General features: G+C 42.7%; 1 protein-coding gene across 3 annotated transcripts; it reads left to right on the forward strand.

Annotated features, from left to right (window-relative positions):
• The first annotated feature begins 522 nt into the window (after positions 1–522).
• ANP32E (acidic nuclear phosphoprotein 32 family member E) lies at positions 523–18,546 on the forward strand. Of its 3 annotated transcripts, none has more exons than XM_010387277.2 (7): positions 523–957; positions 4,479–4,628; positions 5,724–5,846; positions 7,493–7,658; positions 10,273–10,460; positions 14,112–14,166; positions 16,213–18,546. In XM_010387277.2, the coding sequence occupies exons 1-7, from the start codon at positions 904–906 to the stop codon at positions 16,278–16,280; spliced, it is 804 nt and encodes a 267-aa protein (XP_010385579.1). In that variant the 5' UTR covers positions 523–903; the 3' UTR covers positions 16,281–18,546. The 3 variants fall into 3 exon arrangements, with proteins under 3 accessions (XP_010385579.1, XP_010385580.1, XP_010385581.1); XM_010387278.2 differs by having other exon boundaries at positions 16,216–18,546; XM_010387279.2 differs by lacking the exons at positions 7,493–7,658; positions 14,112–14,166; positions 16,213–18,546 and having other exon boundaries at positions 10,273–10,458.
• Positions 18,547–19,873: the final 1,327 nt, after the last annotated feature.

The raw sequence follows: 19,873 nt of genomic DNA on the forward strand, positions 1-19,873 counted from the left end.
AATCTTGGCTCTGGCTCTGCATCACGGAAGGTCAGTCTCTGTGAAAAGCCTGACCCCAGCAGGACAATGCCAAGGTATCTTTTTAATGTGATGCGCACGTTGCCGTACACCTTGGCTGCAAAGCAGCGGCTGTGCTTTTAAAACCGCCAAGAGCCAGTGCATGCCGTGTGGTGAATTACCAGTATCGCAACTTGGGCACGGAAGGATGCTTTCTCCCTCTTTAACACTAACAACAGAATAAAAAAACCAAAAACTAAAAACCAAATCCAACAGACAACAAAACCGTCCGAGTGCCTAGGGAAAGCGCGCCAACTACATAAAGAAAAGTAGGGGGGGTACTGGGATTCAAAATCATTTCTCCGGGACGTACACCCTCCTGGACCTATCAAAATTAACTGCGCCCTTGATCGTAGCCAATAGATACGGAGTTTCTGGTCCTGGTCCTCCCTGAAGACTGATAGACATTTACCTAGCCCAATAGAATAACGTGACGCTGAAGAATCAACCAATACGTTTGGGAGGTGGGTGGAGTGTAGGCCAGGGGGTTGGCGGTGCCGTGTCATGGAGGCTCAGTCTCTGAGCAGCCATTGAAGGGGAAGGAACTGCGGGTGTGTGTGTGTGTGTGTATGTGTGTGTGTATGTGTGTGCGCGCGTGCGTGCGTGTGAGTGCGCGCGCTAGTGTGTGGACAAGGAGGTGGGGGCAGCTGAGTTAGAGTCCCAACTCTTGGACTCCATTTGCTATTCTCTTCTTTCTCCCCCACACCTATCTGGTGGTAGTGGGCGTTTATATTTGCGTTCCTTTTCATTCATTTCTAAATCTCTTAAAAATTTTGGGTTGGGGGTATTGGGAAAGGCAGGAAAGGGAAAAGAAGGAGAGTAGTAGCTGAAGAGCAAGAGGAGGACATGGAGATGAAGAAGAAGATTAACCTGGAGTTAAGGAACAGAGCCCCGGAGGAGGTGAGATGACTCAGCCCCCACCCCTTCCCCATCAGTCCTGTATTCTGAGGATCGGATTTCTGGTGGTCCTGGGTGGGTGTGCGGGGATGGAGTAATAAGTTAGCCCCCGCCCCCCCGGTTTAGGGTTGGGGAAATGTTTAATTTTAAGTTTTAAATCATTAAAATCTTCTACTTAAAATGGCGAAGGGTTGAAGTTTCTAGGGGCGTTTTTGTGTGTGCATGGGGGCTTAGCTCCTTTCGGCTTTCATCGAGTCGGGCGTCCTGGCCTCGTGGGGGCGGGAAGCGGGCTGGTGGGGGCGCTCTGCCGCTTCGCTCCCGGCGCTCCTCCTCCTGGGGGCCAGCGGCGTGGGCGCGACCCCCCAGTCCCACTCGGCCCCTGCCGCAGCCATCGGCGCCTGAGAAGTTAGTCCAACTTTTCTGCAGTGCGGCCAACTCATCTTTTTGGGGGGTGGGCTCCCCCGGCCTCGAGGCCCTGGGCGTCCGACGTCGCGACGGGCGCGGACTGGGGTCGCTTTCAGGGTCCGCGCACTGTCTGCTCCGGCGGCGCCCACTCCTCCGGGAAGCCGCGCGCGCCGCCCTCCGCCCTCCGCCCGGCGGAATCTGGGTCAGCGGCGGGTTCTCTGACCGCGGGCGAGTTTGGGGACTCGTCGCAGTGACCGGAGGTGGGGAGGGGACGGGAGGCATAATCCGCTTCTTCCCCCGCCGTGTAACGATATGTGGCACGTCGTGTGGCCGCAAGTCTGAATTTGATCCCTGGAGACGGTTTCACAAAACTCAACATAAGGGACGTAGTAGTTTTGTGCTTTAAAGATGGGTTCGCCGAAACGAAATGATGCGCTCTTACTGCTGTTGCCTTAGTTAAAGAGACTGGGTTGGGAGGGGCCACATGAGGCGGGGTCGCGGTCAACTTTTCGGGGGTCGGGCAGGAGGCGTTTCCGCCTCCTTTTCGCGGTTGCCTCCTCGGCCTCACCTACCCAGGGCGAAGGCGCGAGGGCAACGCGGGTTGGGAGGCGACTGCTTTTTTCCTTGGGGAGTCCCCGCCCGGTGTGGGGTTTCCCGTCAGTCGGAGCGGCAGGTCGCGAGAGCAGGGCCGGTGGCCAGCGGGGAGCCTCGCAGAGGAAAGCATCTGTCTTGCTGAAAGAAGCCCTAGAATTGGAATGTAAGGGAGTTGTCTGTAGCTGGATCGACCGATCGATAGAAGGATATAACTGGGGTGGTGTCTGTGCAGACCGGCATAGAGGATGAGCAGGGTCTGTCTGGGCTTTCGCGTCCGGCGTGTGGAGTGGCAACTAAGACTTTTTTTTTCTTCTAAGGTGCCTGTTTTCTGAAATTGGCAGGGGCCAGGGAGGGCAAACAGTTGCTTGCTATCAGGGTCATCCCGGAGAGATCTTGAAGTTTCTAGAACTTATTCTTAGGGGCTTCAGGGAAAAAACAAAATCAAACTTTAAAAGCTGTCTCTCACAAGCACACGTTTAGAATACTTTTTGGTGGCGTGGGTTGGAAAATTGAATCCCGCCCCCGCCTCCCCCGCCAGGATTCTTTCACTTAGTGATTGTAGTAATTTCTTTGCCAGTTTTGGGAGTGCAGGACGTTGCCTTTTTTCAGCTTCTTCCTCTGTGTTGTAATAACGGTCTCTTACATTTGTATAGACAGTTTACAAAGCACTTTTCCCGTTTGTTATTTGCTTTCCTCCTTACACACTTGTAAGGTGGATTGTGTTATTCTAGAATCCAAATTAGCAGACGGAGTCTCAGGGCAGTGAAATGATTTACACAAGTGGAGGAATTGGTTTTCTGACACCAAATCTAGTAGCCCCCACTCCTCAACTAAATGGGGAGTGTGAAGACGAACCAATTCACAGCTCTGCGGCAAACCAAGTGTGACTCTAGGCAAGCCATTCTTGTTCTCTGGGCCATAGTTTCCACTTCTCCAAAACGGAGCTCAAGATGATCTCTCTGGCAACAGAAATAATTATGTCAAAATCGTATTCAAATAGAGAAGGTGGCATTCCTTGTTGCCAAATTTTAGCCCTTGGATACCTCAAACAGGTTTTCATATTGGGTATAGAGAACTAGGATCTTCGGCCTTTCCCTTAAAGATTAAGTCCATTCAAGCCCACACCAGGAAGTTTGTTACTACAAACTCTTACCTAATAGGGAATTCAGCCCCACTCCTTGAGGAATGGGGAAAAGTGCACAGAAATGCTATTATACCAGAGTGGTAGGAAGAAATAACATTTTGTTAAGAATGTATTGTTTTGGGTGATACTGTTTGGCCTGGATGTGAGAACCAATAATACCCTCTGGGCTGTTCCCAGAGGAGCTTTCTAACATTTCTTCATAAAGGGTAAGGAGGTTTTTTTGAGTAATGATGGTATTTATCAACCAAAGAGAAGGGGTTTTAAACTGAAAAAGTGATTAAACAGTTTCTTCTCTTTGTAGGTTTTTTTTTTTTTTTTTTTTTTTGAGATAGAGTCTCAATCTGTTGCCCAAGGTGGAGTGCAATGGTGTGGCCTTGGCTCATTGCAACCTCCGCCGCCCGGGTTCAAGTGATTCTCCTGTCTCAGCCTCCCAAGCAGCTGGGATTACAGGTGCCCACCATCACGCCTGGCTGAGTTTTGTATTTTTAGTAGGGACAGGGTTTCACTGTGTTGGCCAGGCTTATTTTGAACTCCTAACCTCAAGTGATCCACCTGCCTCAGCTTTCCAAAGTGCTGGGATGACAGGCGTGAGCCCCTGCGCCTGGCGCTCTTTGTAGGTTTTAGGGCAGCTCACTTGAATCTTTTCCTGGTAGCTCAGGTACCCGCTCCTTACATAAATATATTCTCTGATGCTGAGGGTCCTCCTTATCAGGGTCAGAAACAGGTTTCACATGGGAACTTCTTCAACGTTTGTTTCTTATGTATCAGTGATTTGAAGCAGGCATTGAACTTTAGTCCAAGTTTAAATTGAAAAAATGACCAGGCGAGGTGGCTCATCCCTGTAATCCCAGCACTTTGGGAGGCTGAGGGGGAGGATCACCTGAGGTCAGGAGTTCAGGACCAGCCTGGCCAACATGGCGAAACCCTGTTTCTACTAAAAATACAAAAAAATTAGGGAGTGGTGACATGCACCTGTAATCCCAGCTACTTGAGAGGCTGAGACAGGAGAATTGCTTGGACCCAGGAGTTGGAGGTTGCAGTGAGCCGAGATCGTGCCATTGAACTCCAGCCTGGGTAACAGAACAACACTCCATCTCAAAAAAAAAAAAAAAAAAAACCAGAAGGAAAAAAAGGAAAAAAGAAATTAAAAAGATTATAGTGATGACTTTAGATTGTATATCAGTTTTGGGGGGAAATGAAAAGGATCTGTGTAAGGGGATTGCTGGGGTTTTTGTTGTCTTGTGTTTTATTTTAACTGATGGGCAATCAGACTGGAGATTGGTGGTTTTAATAGTTACATTTCCAAAGTGTCAAGACCCAGGTCTCTACCTAAACAGATTACAAACTAAAGAATCATTAATTAATGTTTTCCCTCTTACAGGTGACAGAGTTAGTCCTTGATAATTGCCTGTGTGTAAATGGAGAAATTGAAGGCCTGAATGATACTTTCAAAGAACTAGAATTTCTGAGTATGGCTAATGTGGAACTAAGTTCACTGGCCCGGCTTCCCAGCTTAAATAAACTTCGAAAAGTAAGTTGGCATTTAGGTGAAGCATCATGATTTAAATGTCATGGCTGTTATGTCTAGTGTTTGGCCAAATGGAATTACCATTCTGCTTGCTAATTAGAAGTTTTTAAGTTTCTAGAGATAAGAAAAAGTTATATAGGATTTTGAGAATCAGCTCTAATACTGCTTTTATAAATTTATTTACTTACTTATTTTTAAGACAGGGTCTTATTCTGTCGCCCAGGCTGCAGTGCCGTGGTGTGATCTTGGCTCATTGCAACCTCTGCCTCCGGGGATCAAGCATCCTCCCACCTCAGCCTCCCGAGTAGCTGAGGCTACAGGCATGTGCCACCATACCTGGCTAATTTTTGTATTTTTTGCAGAGACAGGGTTTTACCTTGTTGTCCAGACTGGTTTCAAATTCCTGGGCTCCAGTCATCCTCCTGCCTCAGCCTCCCACAGTGCTGGGATTAGAGGAGTTAGCCTCTGTGCCTGGCCTAGAAATTTAAATCTAATAGTGGAATTGCCTTATAATATGAATTTGTATTTAATATATACCAAATATTTTTCTCTACATCATGAAATCCAAATGTAGTACAACTAGAATCCAAGCTGGGTTAAGAGCCCATTATGTAGGTGTTCTAATACATTATTTGGCAGATGTAGAAAGGAATTTGGAAATTAATGATCTGTAGTGATAGTTTCTTGAAGCCATAGAGAATGAGTTTTTTTTTTTTTCTTCAAATTGATATACTTTAAAAATCTTTGATATGCCAGGTGTGGTGGCTCATGCCTGTAATCCCAGCACTTTGGGAGGCCGACGCGGGTGGATCACCTGAGGTCAGGAGTTCGAGACCAGCCTGGCCAACATGGTGAAACCCCATCTCTACTAAAAATACAAAAATTAGCTGGGTGTGGTGGCGGGTGCCTGTAATCCCAGCTACTTGGGAGGCTGAGGCAGGAGAATTTGTTTGAACCCAGGAGGCGGAGGTTGCAGTGAGTGGAAATTGCACCCCTGCACTCCAGCCTGAGTAACAGAGTGATACTTCGTTTAAAAAAAAAAAGCTTTGATATGATACCTTTACCATTCTTTGTTTTTTTCCTATGTTGAATGTATAGTTGGAGCTTAGTGATAACATAATTTCTGGAGGCTTGGAAGTCCTGGCAGAGAAATGTCCAAATCTTACCTACCTCAATCTGAGTGGAAACAAAATAAAAGATCTCAGTACAGTAGAAGCTCTGGTAAGTGAAACGGTTTTGTCTCTGGACTTGCTTTTTTTGGTTAAATTTTCTGAGATTTGTTTGTGTCTATTAATTTCTATTTAACTCTTAAAACTTATGAATTTTTTTGTATGTTATGATCTAGGCAGTTACTGATTTCGTTTCTTTTAGACTAAAATATTCAGATGAAATTTTAAATCAATGAGAAATTTATTTTATCATCAACTTCAGAAGTTGACTATCTGGTTTTAAAATTTCCAGGTTTTTTTTTTTTTTTTTTTTTTTTTTTTTACCTTTTATTCTTTTTCCTTACTTCTTGATTATTTTTTGAGTTATTTTATTATTTGCCCCCTTCTTTCCTGGTATGAGGGAAGGAAAAGAAAAAGTGACACGCTGAAAATTATTGCTCTGATTTTGAAAAAAGATTGGAGGCTGGGCACAGTGGTTTATGTCTGTAATCCCAGCACTTTCGGAGGCAGAGGTGGGAGGATCGCTTGAGTCCAGGAGTTTGAGACCAACCTGGGCAACATAGTGAGACCCTGTCTCTACAAAAATAAAAATTAAAAAAAAATCAGCCAGGTTAGCTGGCTGTGCTTGATATAATAACCCTTCATTATAAAACTCAAAAAATACAAAAATCATTCTCAATTTCAAATGTATATTTTCTGAATCATAAATTAAAAAGAAATGATGGGCCGGGCGCGGTGGCTCAAGCCTGTAATCCCAGCACTTTGGGAGGCCGAGACGGGCGGATCACGAGGTCAGGAGATCGAGACCATCCTGACTAACACAGTGAAACCCCGTCTCTACTAAAAATACAAAAAAAAACTAGCCGGGCGAGGTGGCGGGCGCCTGTAGTCCCAGCTACTCGGGAGGCTGAGGCGGGAGAATGGCGCAAACCCGGGAGGCGGAGCTTGCAGTGAGCTGAGATCCGGCCACTGCACTCCAGTCCGGGCGACAGAGCGAGACTTCGCCTCAAAAAAAAAAAAGAAATGATGTGGTCGGGCACGGTGGCTCGCGCCTGTAATCCCAGCACTTTGGGAGGCCAAGGTGGGCAGATCATGAGGTCAGGAGATTGAGACCATCCTGGCCAACATGGTAAAACCCCATCTCTACTAAAAATACAAAAATTAGGCTGGGCGCAGTGGCTCACGCCTGTAATCCTAGCCCTTTGGGAGGCCAAGGCGGGCAGATCACCTGAGGTTGGGAGTTTGAGACCAGCCCAACCAACGTGGAGAAACCCCGTCTCTACTAAAAATACAAAACTAGCTGCGCGTGGAGGCGCATGCCTGTAATCCCAGCGACTCGGGAGTCTGAGGCAGGAGAATTGAACCCAGGAGGCGGAGGTTGTGGTGAGCTGAGATCGTGCCATTGCACTCCAGCCTGGGCAACAAGAGCAAAAAGTCCGTTTCAAAAAAAAACAAAACAAAACAGAAACACAAAAATTAGCTGGGCATGGTGGTGCACGCCTGTAGTCCCAGCTACTCGGGAGGCTGAGGCAAGAGAATCGCTTGAACCTGGGAGGCGGAGGTTGCAGTGAGCGGAGATCGTGGCACTGAATTACAGCTGGCAACAGAGCTAGACTCCGTCTCAAAAACAAAAACAAAACAAAACAAAAAACATGGTATTTTAAATCTTGAATGTAAGTTTTAACTTTACTTTTCCAGCAAAATCTTAAAAATTTGAAAAGTCTTGACCTGTTTAACTGTGAGATCACAAACCTGGAAGATTATAGAGAAAGTATTTTTGAACTGCTGCAGCAAATCACATACTTAGATGGATTTGATCAGGAGGATAATGAAGCACCGGACTCTGAAGAGGAGGATGATGAGGGTAATCATTCTTAATACTCATAAGTGTGTCATTATTATAGCCTCTGCTCTAGCTGTGCAAATTAGATTGGGCCTGGAAATTTAGGTTTGAAAAAAAAATCCACAAGAAGATATTAGTAAGACAAGAAAAAATTTAAAAAACCCATAGCTCTAGCCAGTATTTCTTCTTTTATATTTCCTATAGTTTCAGGGAATTTAATGACTATTATAACATGAAGCTCTGTGAAATTTTATATCTGTAGAAAGTTGTACACCCAGTAAAAGTGGCAACCTCTTAAATAGTATTTTTTTAAAAAAAAGAACCACTTGTAATAGCCAAAAAGTAGAAACAACCGAAGTATCTATCAACTGATGAACGGAATTTTTTTTTTTTGAGACAGAGTTTTGCTCTTATTGCCCAGGCTAGAGTGCGGTGGTGCAATCTCGGCTCACTGCAACCTCCGCCTTCCGTTTTCAAGCAATTATCCTGCCTGGACCTTCCAAGTTGCTGGGATTACAGGCACCCGCCACCACTCCCAGCTAATTTTTTCGTAGTTTTAGTAGAGACAGGGTTTCACCATGTTGGTCAGGCTGGTCTCGAACTGCTGACCTTGTGATCCACCCACCTCGGCCTCCCAAAGTGCTGGGATTAAAGCCAGCGTGAGCCACCGGGCCCCAGCCCAATGAACAGATTTTAAAAATGTGTTTTATCTATACAGTACAATATTATTCCACCATAAATATGAATGAAGTACTGATGCATGCTACATGAATGAATCTTGAAAATGTTCTTTTTTTTTTTTTTTTTTTTTTTTTTTTTTTTTTTTTTTTTTGAGGCGGAGTCTCGCTCTGTCGCCCGGGCTGGAGTGCAGTGGCCGGATCTCAGCTCACTGCAAGCTCCGCCTCCCGGGTTTACGCCATTCTCCTGCCTCAGCCTCCCGAGTAGCTGGGACTACAGGCGCCCGCCACCTCGCCCGGCTAGATTTTTGTATTTTTAGTAGAGACGGGGTTTCACCGTGTTAGCCAGGATGGTCTCGATCTCCTGACCTCGTGATCCGCCCGTCTCGGCCTCCCAAAGTGCTGGGATCACAGGCTTGAGCCACCGCGCCCGGCCGAATCTTGAAAATGTTCTAAGTGAAAGAAGAGAGACACAAAAGGCCACGTATTGATTGACTTCATTTATATGGAAAGTTCATGGGAAGCCATGGCAGGAGAATTGCTGGAACCTGGGAGGCAGAGGTTACAGTGAGCTGAGATCGTGTCACTGCACTGTAGCCTGGGCGACAGAGTTAGACTCTGTCTCAAAAACAAAACAAAAAACCGAACAAAAAACCATATATATATGGTTCAGAATAGGTAGAAACTTCAGGATAGGCAAATCCATTGAGACAGAAAGTAGATTATTAGTTGCTGTATGCTGGGAGAGAGGAAAATGGGAGAGTGACTGCATGTGGGTATGGGATTTCTTTTTGAGGGAAGAAAAATATTCTAGAATTAGATTGTGAGTATACAGTTTTAGAAAAGTGGATGACTAACAGATCAGATGACAGAATAGCTGTTAGTAATGGGATACTGCTCCTTATTATTGAGTGAAAACTCCTTCATTGTAAGAAGAAATTTGATGGATAAACACTGTTATAAAATGATGAAATGATAGATAAGCAGTTTTTTTTTTTTTTTTTTTTTTAATTTTAGATTAAGGGGGTACGTGTGCAAGTTTGTTCCATGGGTGTATTGCATGATGCTGAGGTTTGGTCTTCTACTGATCCTGTCACCCAAATAGTGAACATAGTGCCAATAGTTAGTTCTTCAGCCACCCTCCTTCCCCTCTTTTGAAGTTTCCAGTGTCTGTTCCCATCTTTATGTCCCTGTGTCCCCAGTGTTTAACTCCTGCTTGTAAGTGTGAACATGCAGTATTTGGTTTTTTGTTTCTGCATTAATTCACTTAGGATGATGGCCCCCAGCTATATCTATGTTGCTGCAAAGGACATTATTTCATTCTTTCTTTATGGCTGTGTAGTATTCCATCATGTGTATGTTGTACATTTTCTTTATCCAGTCCGTCATTCATGGGCACCTAGGTTGGTTCCATGTCTTTGGTATTGTGAATAGTGCTGTGGTGAGCATACAAATGCATGTGTCTTTTTGGTAGAATGATTTACTTTCCTTTGGGTATATACCCAGTAATGGGATTGCTGGGTTGAATGGTAGTTGTATTTTGAGTTCTTTGAGAAATTTCCAAACTGCTTTTCATAGTGGCTGAACTAATTTATATTCCCACCAACAGTGTATAAGCATTCCCTTTTCTCTGCAGCCTCTCCAGCATCTCACAAGCAAGTTTTGAAGTGTTCACAAAGTAAAACAAACTTTAGTGCATGCAATGTTTTCATGAGACTCTATATATATGTTGGATACTAGTATTTAGAAGCCATACTTCTCGCATATGGTTTGTAGGAATAACTAGGAATGTTGTAAAACAGAAATCTTAAAAAAAAAAAAATAAAGTATCTCTCTGAGTTACTTCCCATCTATCGGCTTACAAGTTTGAAGTGATTGGACAAGGGTAAAAAGCATCAACATCCTAGGAAGAAACATTTGCTCAGTCAATTTACTCATCTTTAAATGATTTTTTAAAGATGGAGATGAAGATGATGAAGAGGAAGAGGAAAATGAAGCTGGTCCACCAGAAGGATATGAGGAAGAGGAGGAGGAAGAGGAAGATGAGGATGAGGATGAAGATGAAGATGAAGATGAAGCAGGTTCAGAGTTGGGAGAGGGAGAAGAGGAAGTGGGCCTCTCATACTTAATGAAAGAAGAAATTCAGGTGAATACACGCTTCTTATCTGCACTGAAAATTAATTTCTAGGCATAGGACCAAATACTATATAAAGTATGTTTTGTAGCAGTCTGAGAGTTGTTTCTAAGTTGTGGGTGTGCATATATGTCTAACTGCCTGTCTTTTTTTTCATTGTCCTCCACCCCAAACTATATCCAGGTAATCATAAACACCTATTGGCCGGGCGCAGTGGCTCAAGCCTGTAATCCCAGCACTTTGGGAGGCTGAGACGGGCGGATCATGAGGTCAGGAGATCGAGACCATCCTGGCTAACATGGTGAAACCCCGTCTCTACTAAAATATACAAAAAACTAGCCGGGCGAGGTGGTGGGCGCCTGTAGTCCCAGCTACTCGGGAGGCTGAGGCAGGAGAATGGCGTAACCCCGGGAGGCGGAGCTTGCAGTGAGCTGAGACCCGGCCACTGCACTCCAGCCCGGTCGACAGAGCGAGACTCCGTCTCAAAAAAAAAAACAAAAAAAAAAAACACAAAAAAACACCTATTGATTTTACCTCCCAGATAACTTTCAAATCTGCTATATCCTCAATGGCATGGTATGGTGGAGACATTTTACAAATGTCTGTGAACCTCAGTTTTCTGCATTTATAAAACAGATTAGGCCAGGCATGGTGGCTCACACCTGTAATCTCAGCACTTTGGGAGTCCGAGGCAGGTGGATGACAAGGTCAGGAGTTTGAGACCAGCCTGGCCAAAATGGGTGGGGAAACCCCATATCTACTAAAAATACAAAAATTAGCTCGGCATGATGGCACACATCTGTAGTCCCAGCTACTCGTGAGGCTGAGGCCAGAGAATCACTTGAACCCAGGAGGCAGAGATTACAGTGAGCTGAGATCGTGCCACTGCACTCCAACTCGGGCAACAGAGCCAGACTCTGTCTCAAAACAAAAAACAAAAAAAACAGGTTATATCAATCTCATAGGATTAAGGATTTAACAGGATAATCTATGTAAAGAATATAGTCCCTGGCACATTATAGGCACTCAAGAAAACTTAAGTTTCTTTCTCCTAATTATCTCTTGCTTATACTTTTGTAGTAACTTTCTAAATAGTCTCTCTGAATACAGCATCACCACTTAGGAGTATTCTCCACAGTGCTGCCTGTGTAATCTAATGCAAATGTGATTATACACCAGTCTTCTTGAAACCCTTTAATGTTTCCCTCTTGCCCCCAAGACATACAAGGCCTTTCATTTCTGGCCTTTGCTCCTTCTTCTTTTTTTTTTTTTTTTGACACAGTCTCACTCTTGCCTAGGCTGGAGTGCAGTGGTGCGATCTTGACTCACTGCAACCTCTGCCTCCCAGGCTCAAGCAGTCCTCTCACCTCAGCTTCCCAAGTAGCTGGGACTATAGGCACACGCCACCACGCCTGGCTAATTTTTGTATTTTTTGTAGAGACAGGGTTTCACCATGTTGGCCAGGCTGGTCTTGAACTCCTGACCTCAAATGGTCCACCCACCTTGGCATCCCACAGTGCTGGGATTACAGGTGTGAGCCACCATGCTCAGCCCCTGCTTCCTTCTCCAGCTTCATCTCCCTTGATTCCAAATTAAATGATCACACCAAGCTGTTTTACCTTTATGGCTGTTTATGAATACGTTGTTCATGCTTTCTGAAATGAGCCTCTGATGAACTTTTTGTTTTTTGCTGAGGGAAGCTTGTGAAGTGCACTGATTTTATTTACAACTGCATGGAATTTTACATATGCATGTACTTGTGTAACCACCACCCAAATCATGCTTTGTGAACTCTTATCTTTACAAACCCAACTCTGCAGTTGACTCATCACTGAAGCTTTCTATATTTTTTCTTAGGCAGTCACTCTTCCATGTGTTACCTCTGAATCATGATCAGGCTTCTATTGCCTAGAGACACTTGTAAAATCATTCGGCTACTTTCTGCTAAGTGGTGAGCTCCTTAAAGGGAGTGCCACTCACCTTTGGATCTCAGCATCTAGTACACTGACTAGCCCATGGTAGGCTCATGGGAAATGTCAGTTGACTAGAACAAGTTATCTGTAGCCCCTAGGAGTTTAGGTTAGTTATTTTCTCCTAATGTTAAATTGAAGTTTATTTGAAAAACTCATAAAGTATTTTTTTATTATTAAAAATAACATATCTTATTTAGACTGGGAATTGTTAATATTTGTTCTAATGAGTTTTGCATTGGTTAGATACATAATATCAACAATCAATGATACATATTTTCTGATGAAACTAGTATGGAAAAAATAGGATTTATATTCGTTTGGGGTCTTGGTGAGTTAGGAGCTATATATATAATGAAGAACAGAAATTTAAGTGTTCTTTTTTTTTTCTTTTTTGAGACGGAGTTTTGCTCTTGTAGCCCAGGCTGGAGTGCAATGGCGCGATCTCGGTTCACTGCCACCTCTGCCTCCTGGGTTCAAGCGATTCTCCTGCCTTACCCTCCTGAGTAGCTGGGATTACAGGTGCCTGCCACTACACTGGCTAATTTTTTGTATTTTTAGTAGAGACAGGGTTTCACTGTGTTGGCCAGGGTGGTCTTGAACTCCTGACCTCAGGTGATCCGCCCACCTCAGCCTCCCAAAGTGCTGGGATTACAGGTGAGCCGCTGCACCTGGCCCCACCTCTTCTTTTTTTAATGAGCAAATACTGCAACAAAAGCCACATTCAATCTTCCCCTTTTTTTCTTGTCTTTCCTTCTTCAGTTTAGTCTGCAGTTTTTCCTGATTTTCATTGTGTTCTTTATTATGCTTTTTGCAATCTCATCTATTCCTTTTACTCCTTATAGCTTACTGGTATTCTGGTATGGAGATGCTTTGTTTCAACTGATTGTATAAGAATGATTTCTGATACAAGAATTAGGCAGTTGGCCAGGTGTGGTGGGTCACACCTGTAATCCCAGCATTTGGGGAGGCTGAGGCAGGCAGATCACCTGAGGTTGGGAGTTTGAGACCAGCCTGACCAACATGGAGAAACCCCGTCTCCACTAAAAATACAAAATTAGCCGGGCGTAGTGGCGCATGCCTATAATCCCAGCTACTCGGGAGGCCAAGGCAGGAGAATCGCTTGAACCCGGGAGGCGGAGTTTGCCGTGAGCCGAGGTCACGCCATTGCACTTAAGTCTGGGCAGCAAGAGCAAAACTCCATTTCAAAAAAAAAAAAACTTAGAGATTTAGTTAGAAATTTTTTTTTTTTTGAGATGAAGCCTCAGCTCTTGTTTACCAGGCTGGAGTGCAATGGCGCGATCTCAGCTCACTGCAACCTCCGCCTGCCAGGTTCATGCGATTCTTCTGTGTCAACCTCCTGAGTAGCTAGGATTACAGGCGCCTGCCACCATGCCTGGCTAATTTTTGTATTTTTAGTAGAGATGGGGTTTCACCATGTTGGCCACGCTGGTCTTGAACTCCTGACCTCGGGTCATCTGCCCTCCTCGGCCTCCCAAAGTGCTGCGATTACAGGCATGAGCCACCACACCTGGCTCTTTAGTTAGGTTTTAAAAAGGACCTTTATAAGAATGGCAGAGGTTGTCAAAACACAGAATAACCAAGTTTCTTTGCTCTTGTTGGAATATATTACAAGAAAGAGTGAAAAATCCATATGATTTTTTAATTCTCAACTGAATATTTGAATTTCAAGGATGAAGAAGATGATGATGACTATGTTGAAGAAGGGGAAGAAGAGGAAGAGGAGGGTGAGTTACATTAGCCATAAACAAATTCTAAAATTAAAGACATAGTTATTTTTTATATACTTTATGTTTCATACACTTTAAAGAAGGAGCCTATAATGTAAATTTTTACTGATCCCTTTGATTTTGCTTTATCATAGAGTGCCTTCAAAGTTATAAAAGTTTTTTTTATAAGAGTAGTTGTCTTAGGGCACTCATTAATTTATAACTCATAAATAAACAGCTTATAACATTTATTTTAAAAGCAAATGAAGAGATAAATGGAACCTTGAGCTGAATTTATTATTTTTATAGAGTGTCATTTTAGAGAGAGTGAAGCCTTATCTTACAAGAGAGGAGCAGTTGAACTCCAGATAATTAATGCTGTTTTTAGATTTGTTTTCTAGGCCTTTAAAAATTTATATATATGTATATATATAATATATATATAAAAAACATATATACATATATATATGTATATATTTTTAAACAGAGTCTTACTTTGTTACCCAGGCTGGAGGCTGGAGTGCAGTGGTGCAATCGCAGCTCACTGCAGTCTCAATCTTCTTGGGCTCAGGTGATCGCCCCATCTCAGCCTCCCAAGTAGCTGGGACTACAGGCACACACCGTCACACCCGGCTAATTTTTGTATTTTTTTTTTGTAGAGATGGGGTTTCGCCATATTGCCCAGGCTGTGTTGAACTCTAGGTTCAAGCGATCTGCCCACCCCAGCCTCCCAAAGTGCTGGGATTGTAGATGTGAGCCACCATGGCCAAACAGTATTTTTATTTTATTTTATTTTATTATTTTATTTTATTTTATTGTTTTGAGACAGGGTCTCTGTCAGCAGTGAGTGCAGTGGGGCAATTATAGCTCACTGCAGCCTCGACTTCCCAGGCTTAAGCAATCCTCCCACCTCAGCCTCTTCCAAAATAGCTGAGACTGCAAATGCACACCACCACACCTTGCTAATTTTTGTATTTTTTGTATAGACGGGGTCTCACTGTTGCCCAGGCTGGTTTTGAACTCCTGGGCCCAACTGATCCTCTTGCCTTGGCCTCCCAAAGTGCTAGGATTATAGATGTGAACCACTGCATTCAGCCTCAAAATAATTTTTAAAATTTACTAACACTTGCATTGATGTCAAGCCCTTAGTTTCTTAATCTGTACTTCATGATATGGCCACAAGGGTGCATAGCAAACTGTAATGATTATGGATTTCTAAGCCTGTTAAGTCTGTTTTCAACCTACTCATATTTAAAGAAATTCAAAGAGGAAACTTGAAGTATAATTTCCTTCCTTCCCTCCCTCCCTTCCTCCCTTCCTTCCTATCACCTTCCTTTCCTCCCTCCCTCCCTCTCGTCCTGTCTTCGCCTGCCCTCCCTCCCTCTTTTGAGACAGTCTCCCTCTGTCGCCCAGATGGAGTGCAGTGGCATAGTCTTGGCTCATTGCAGCCTCTGCCTCCCGGGTTCAAACGATTCTCCTGCCCCAGCCTCCCAAGTGGCTGGGACTACAGGTGCCTGCACCACACCCAGCTAATTTTTATATTTTTAGTAGAGATGGGAGTTTCACACTATTGGCCAGGCTGGTCTCCAACTCCTGACCTGAAGTGATCCGCCTGGCTCGGCCTCCCAAAGTATTGGGATTACTGGCATGAGCCACCTTGCCTGGCCAATTTTCTTCTGCCAGTAACGTTTTTTTTTTTTTTTTGAGACAAAGTTTTGGGCGGTTGCCCAGGCTGGAGTGCAGTGGCACGATCTTGGCTCACTGGAACCTCCGCCTTCTAGGTTCATGCAATTCTTCCTCAGCCTCTCCAGTAGCTGGGATTATAGGCACCCGCCATCACGCCTGGCTAATTTTTTGCATTTTTAGTAGAGATGGGGTTTCACCTTGTTGACCAAACCTCAAGTGATCCACCCACCTCGGCCTCTCAAAGTGCTGGGATTACAGGTGTGAGCCACCGTGTTAGGCCCTGCCATTAACTTTTCACTAAGATTCAAAACTTTGTAATGTAACCAATCCTCATTTGTTAAAATTAAGCATTTTGCATTTTTCCTTCCACTCGTTAAGAAGAAGAAGGTCTTCGAGGGGAGAAGAGGAAACGAGATGCTGAAGATGATGGAGAGGAAGATGACTAGATCATTCTAAGACCAGACTCTCTAATGTTTCTGGGTGTGCAATAGAGTGATCACATCTTTGTTTCTTCATGTACGATAGCTATCCCTACAGAAGATAATGTGTAACTTTTTATAGGAAAAGTGTGGTTTTACTATTTTTGCCTTATCATTCCAAATAAGAACTAGTCTGTTAATGATCATATTATATGTAGAGAAAAATTTTCATTGACTCCCATTGTGGAATTCCCTAGCAATTTATTTAGACTTAATTTTTTAAATTTAAGCTTACTGTATTAGTCATTTTTAGCCCATAATTAAAACATCACTTTTACACAAGTGTAGTATGGTGCATTTCATTCCTTATTTATAAATTAACTGAAATTACAGTTTGCTATAATATAAAATGACAATAGTCTCTTGAGTGGTAAGTTGGTTATTCTTTTAGAGGTAATCCAGGGATCTTTAGTTTGAAGGCAGTTACCTTTTTTTTTTTTTTTTTGACTAAGAGTGTTTGGTTGCTTTTTTGTCACAGGTAACTTGGAAAATAGAAGCAGAATAGTAAAGGTTCTATTCAGCAACATAGTTCATGGATTTTGTGGAGGTTCTATTCAGTAATAGGGTTCATGGATTTAGTGGTGACTGATAAGATTTTATTTTTGAAGGAAAAATTGCTTATACTAAGTCCAGAGACATGCAGGTGAGCCCTTTTGTCAGGCTGCAAATCATGACATGCCGATGGTTGTTTATTTTGTTTTGTTTTTAGGTGTGCATTCTTTTTCTTCTTAGCAATTCCTTTATGATCACCTTCCCTTCTTGTTTCACTCCCTCCTGCTCTCTCAAAAGAAAGTTGGGAAACTTGTGAAACCCAGGAAAACCTTTAGTCTTATACCTCAACTACCTTTTAGTCCTGTCTGGGTTTTAAATAAATGAAGTGGAAGAAATTGAGTATTTTCTGACATAAGAATATATTATCAATACAGTTTTATGCAGTAAGCTCTGCTTACCATAAATGTTTCTTGGTTCACAACATCTAAGACAATATTAGTAGGATGAAGAAAGAAAAGCAGGGGTGCTTTTTGGAAGCAGTGTTCATGTTTCTTAAAAGTCAGAACAATTGCCTGTTAATAATTAATAAGACATTAAAGTCAAATTTTAAAGTTGGCTTCTCAAATGATTTGGATACCACTCTGCAAAGTATTTCTAACCTTTAATTCCCAGTTTTGAAGCATTACCAGATATAATAATAGCATTAATTGGAATGTACTAGGCAGCTGGAAAAGTATTTGAAACTAAATCGACATTAAAATTAAGATTTGTTTTCAAGTGGATGTCTATTCAAAGTAGAAAAATATTTGGGGTAAGTGTGTGTTTCCTTACATGGCTACTAAATAAGATGAGTATACAACTATATCTCCTCTTTTGCTATTGAGGCTCCATGTTCAAAGCAATGGCTTTTTAAATCTTGGCTATCTAAAATTTTTTCCCTTTGTTTTGAATATTTGTAAGTTTTAAAAAAGTTAGTGTCAGCAAATTAATTGAAGTTATGCTTCTATACTGGGACATATTTAAATACTGAGTATAGTACTGCTGCTACTGCTTCTAAAATGTAAAATGTATGACTTGGTGTTTTAAAGTAAAAATTATGATGTTACTTGTGGAGAAACTAAAAAAGTTACACAACTGACTGAAATAAAATACTTGGGATAAGTTTAGTGAGGGGATTGGAATCCCAAAAAACTAACATTTTTCTTCTGCTTTTAAAAATTGAAATTCCCTATTTTAGTTCCTAACAATTCTCGTTACATACTATGCCAGATTACAAAATACTTATTTTTAAAATGAAATCTATATATTGACTTTCTTATCAATCATCTTACTGTGCAATCAAAATTAGAGTACTTTGGTTTGAAAACAACACTTAGAGCCTCCAGATAACTTTTAAGACTTATTTAGCTTTGTGGGTGGTATTTTCATGCAAATAAGTAAGGGTGGGTTTTATATTTTGTAGAAGTTTTCGGTCCTATTTTAATGCTCTTTGTATGGCAGTATGTATATAGTGTGTTAAGTTCCTCAAGAATCTCCTTAAAAACTTTGAAGTTAATACTTTTGTGCAACTGTGTTTTGAATAAAGCCATGACAGTGTTAAAAACAAACAAAAAAATTTGCAGTACTCCTGATTATTCTTTTATTGTTTCTGACTGTTCCCTGTTTTTTTCTGTGACTGCTGTAACTTAAAGTTTTAAAACTGAATTGCTTCAAATAAATTGAAGATTTGTTATAATGATTAGTTTCAGTGTATAAAATTCACTTTTTCAACAATACCATTAGCAGCTTTGAAGGTCTTTTTAAAAACTAACAGCTTGAAAGTTAACTCATTTAAATACTTGGATGTGATATGAGGCATTACAATTTATTTATTTATTTTTTGAGACGGAATCTTACTCTGTCACCAGGCTGGAGTGCAATGGCGCGATCTCGACTCACTGCAACCTCTGCCTTCCGCGTTCAAGCGATTCCCCTGCCTTAGCCTCCTGAGTAGCTGGGACTACAGGCATGCACCACTATGCCTGGCTAATATTTTTGTATTTTAGTAGAGACAGGGTTTTACCATGTTGGCCAAGATGGTCTCGATCTCCTGACCTCATGATCCGCCTGCCTCGGCCTTCCCAAAGTGCTGGGATTACAGGCATGAGCCACTGCTCCCAGCTGGCATTACAATTTAATAGTTTAACCATCATCTTCTTTATTAACTTTTTTTTTTTTTGAGACAGAGTTTCACTCTCATTGCCCAGGCTGGAGTGCAGTGGCTCCATCTTGGCTCGCCACAACTTCCGCTTCCTGGGTTCAAGAGATTCTTCTGCCTCAGCCTCCCGAGTAGTTGCGATTACAGGCATGCGCTACCATGCCCAGCTAATTTTGTATTTTTAGTAGAGATGGAGTTTCGCTTTGCTGGTCAGGCTGGTCTCGAACTCCCTGACCTTAGGTGATCCACCGGCCTCAGTCTTCCAAAGTGTTGGGATTACAGGTGTGAGCCACCACAGCTGGCCTTCTTTATTAACTTTTTTTCCAAAAGGCAGAAAAAAATCTGGATTCTCTAAATTTTCCTTTTGGGGTTACAAACTGAACCAGTACTTTTTTTTTTTTTTTTTTTTTTTTGAGACGGAGTCTCGCTCTGTCCCCCAGGCTGGAGTGCAGTGGCCGGATCTCAGCTCACTGCAAGCTCCGCCTCCCGGGTTCACGCCATTCTCCTGCCTCAGCCTCCTGAGTAGCTGGGACTACAGGCGCCCGCCACCCTCGCCCGGCTAGTTTTTTGTATTTTTTAGTAGAGACGGGGTTTCACCGTGTTAGCCAGGATGGTCTCGATCTCCTGACCTCATGATCCGCCCGTCTCGACCTCCCAAAGTGCTGGGATTACAGGCTTGAGCCACCGCGCCCGGCGAACCAGTACTTTTTGCAGTTTGATTTGAAGTAATAAGTTTATTACCTATACTTGTATTATCTGTGGTTTATTAAAGTGATTATAAGACTATTGTATATCAATAGTTTTTCTAAAATGAATCCAAAGTTCTCCGATTATACTGCATGTTTATTTTCTGAATCTTGATAATATAAAT

Source organism: Rhinopithecus roxellana, chromosome 8 (genome assembly GCF_007565055.1).
Source record: "Rhinopithecus roxellana isolate Shanxi Qingling chromosome 8, ASM756505v1, whole genome shotgun sequence".
NCBI lineage: Eukaryota > Metazoa > Chordata > Mammalia > Primates > Cercopithecidae > Rhinopithecus > Rhinopithecus roxellana.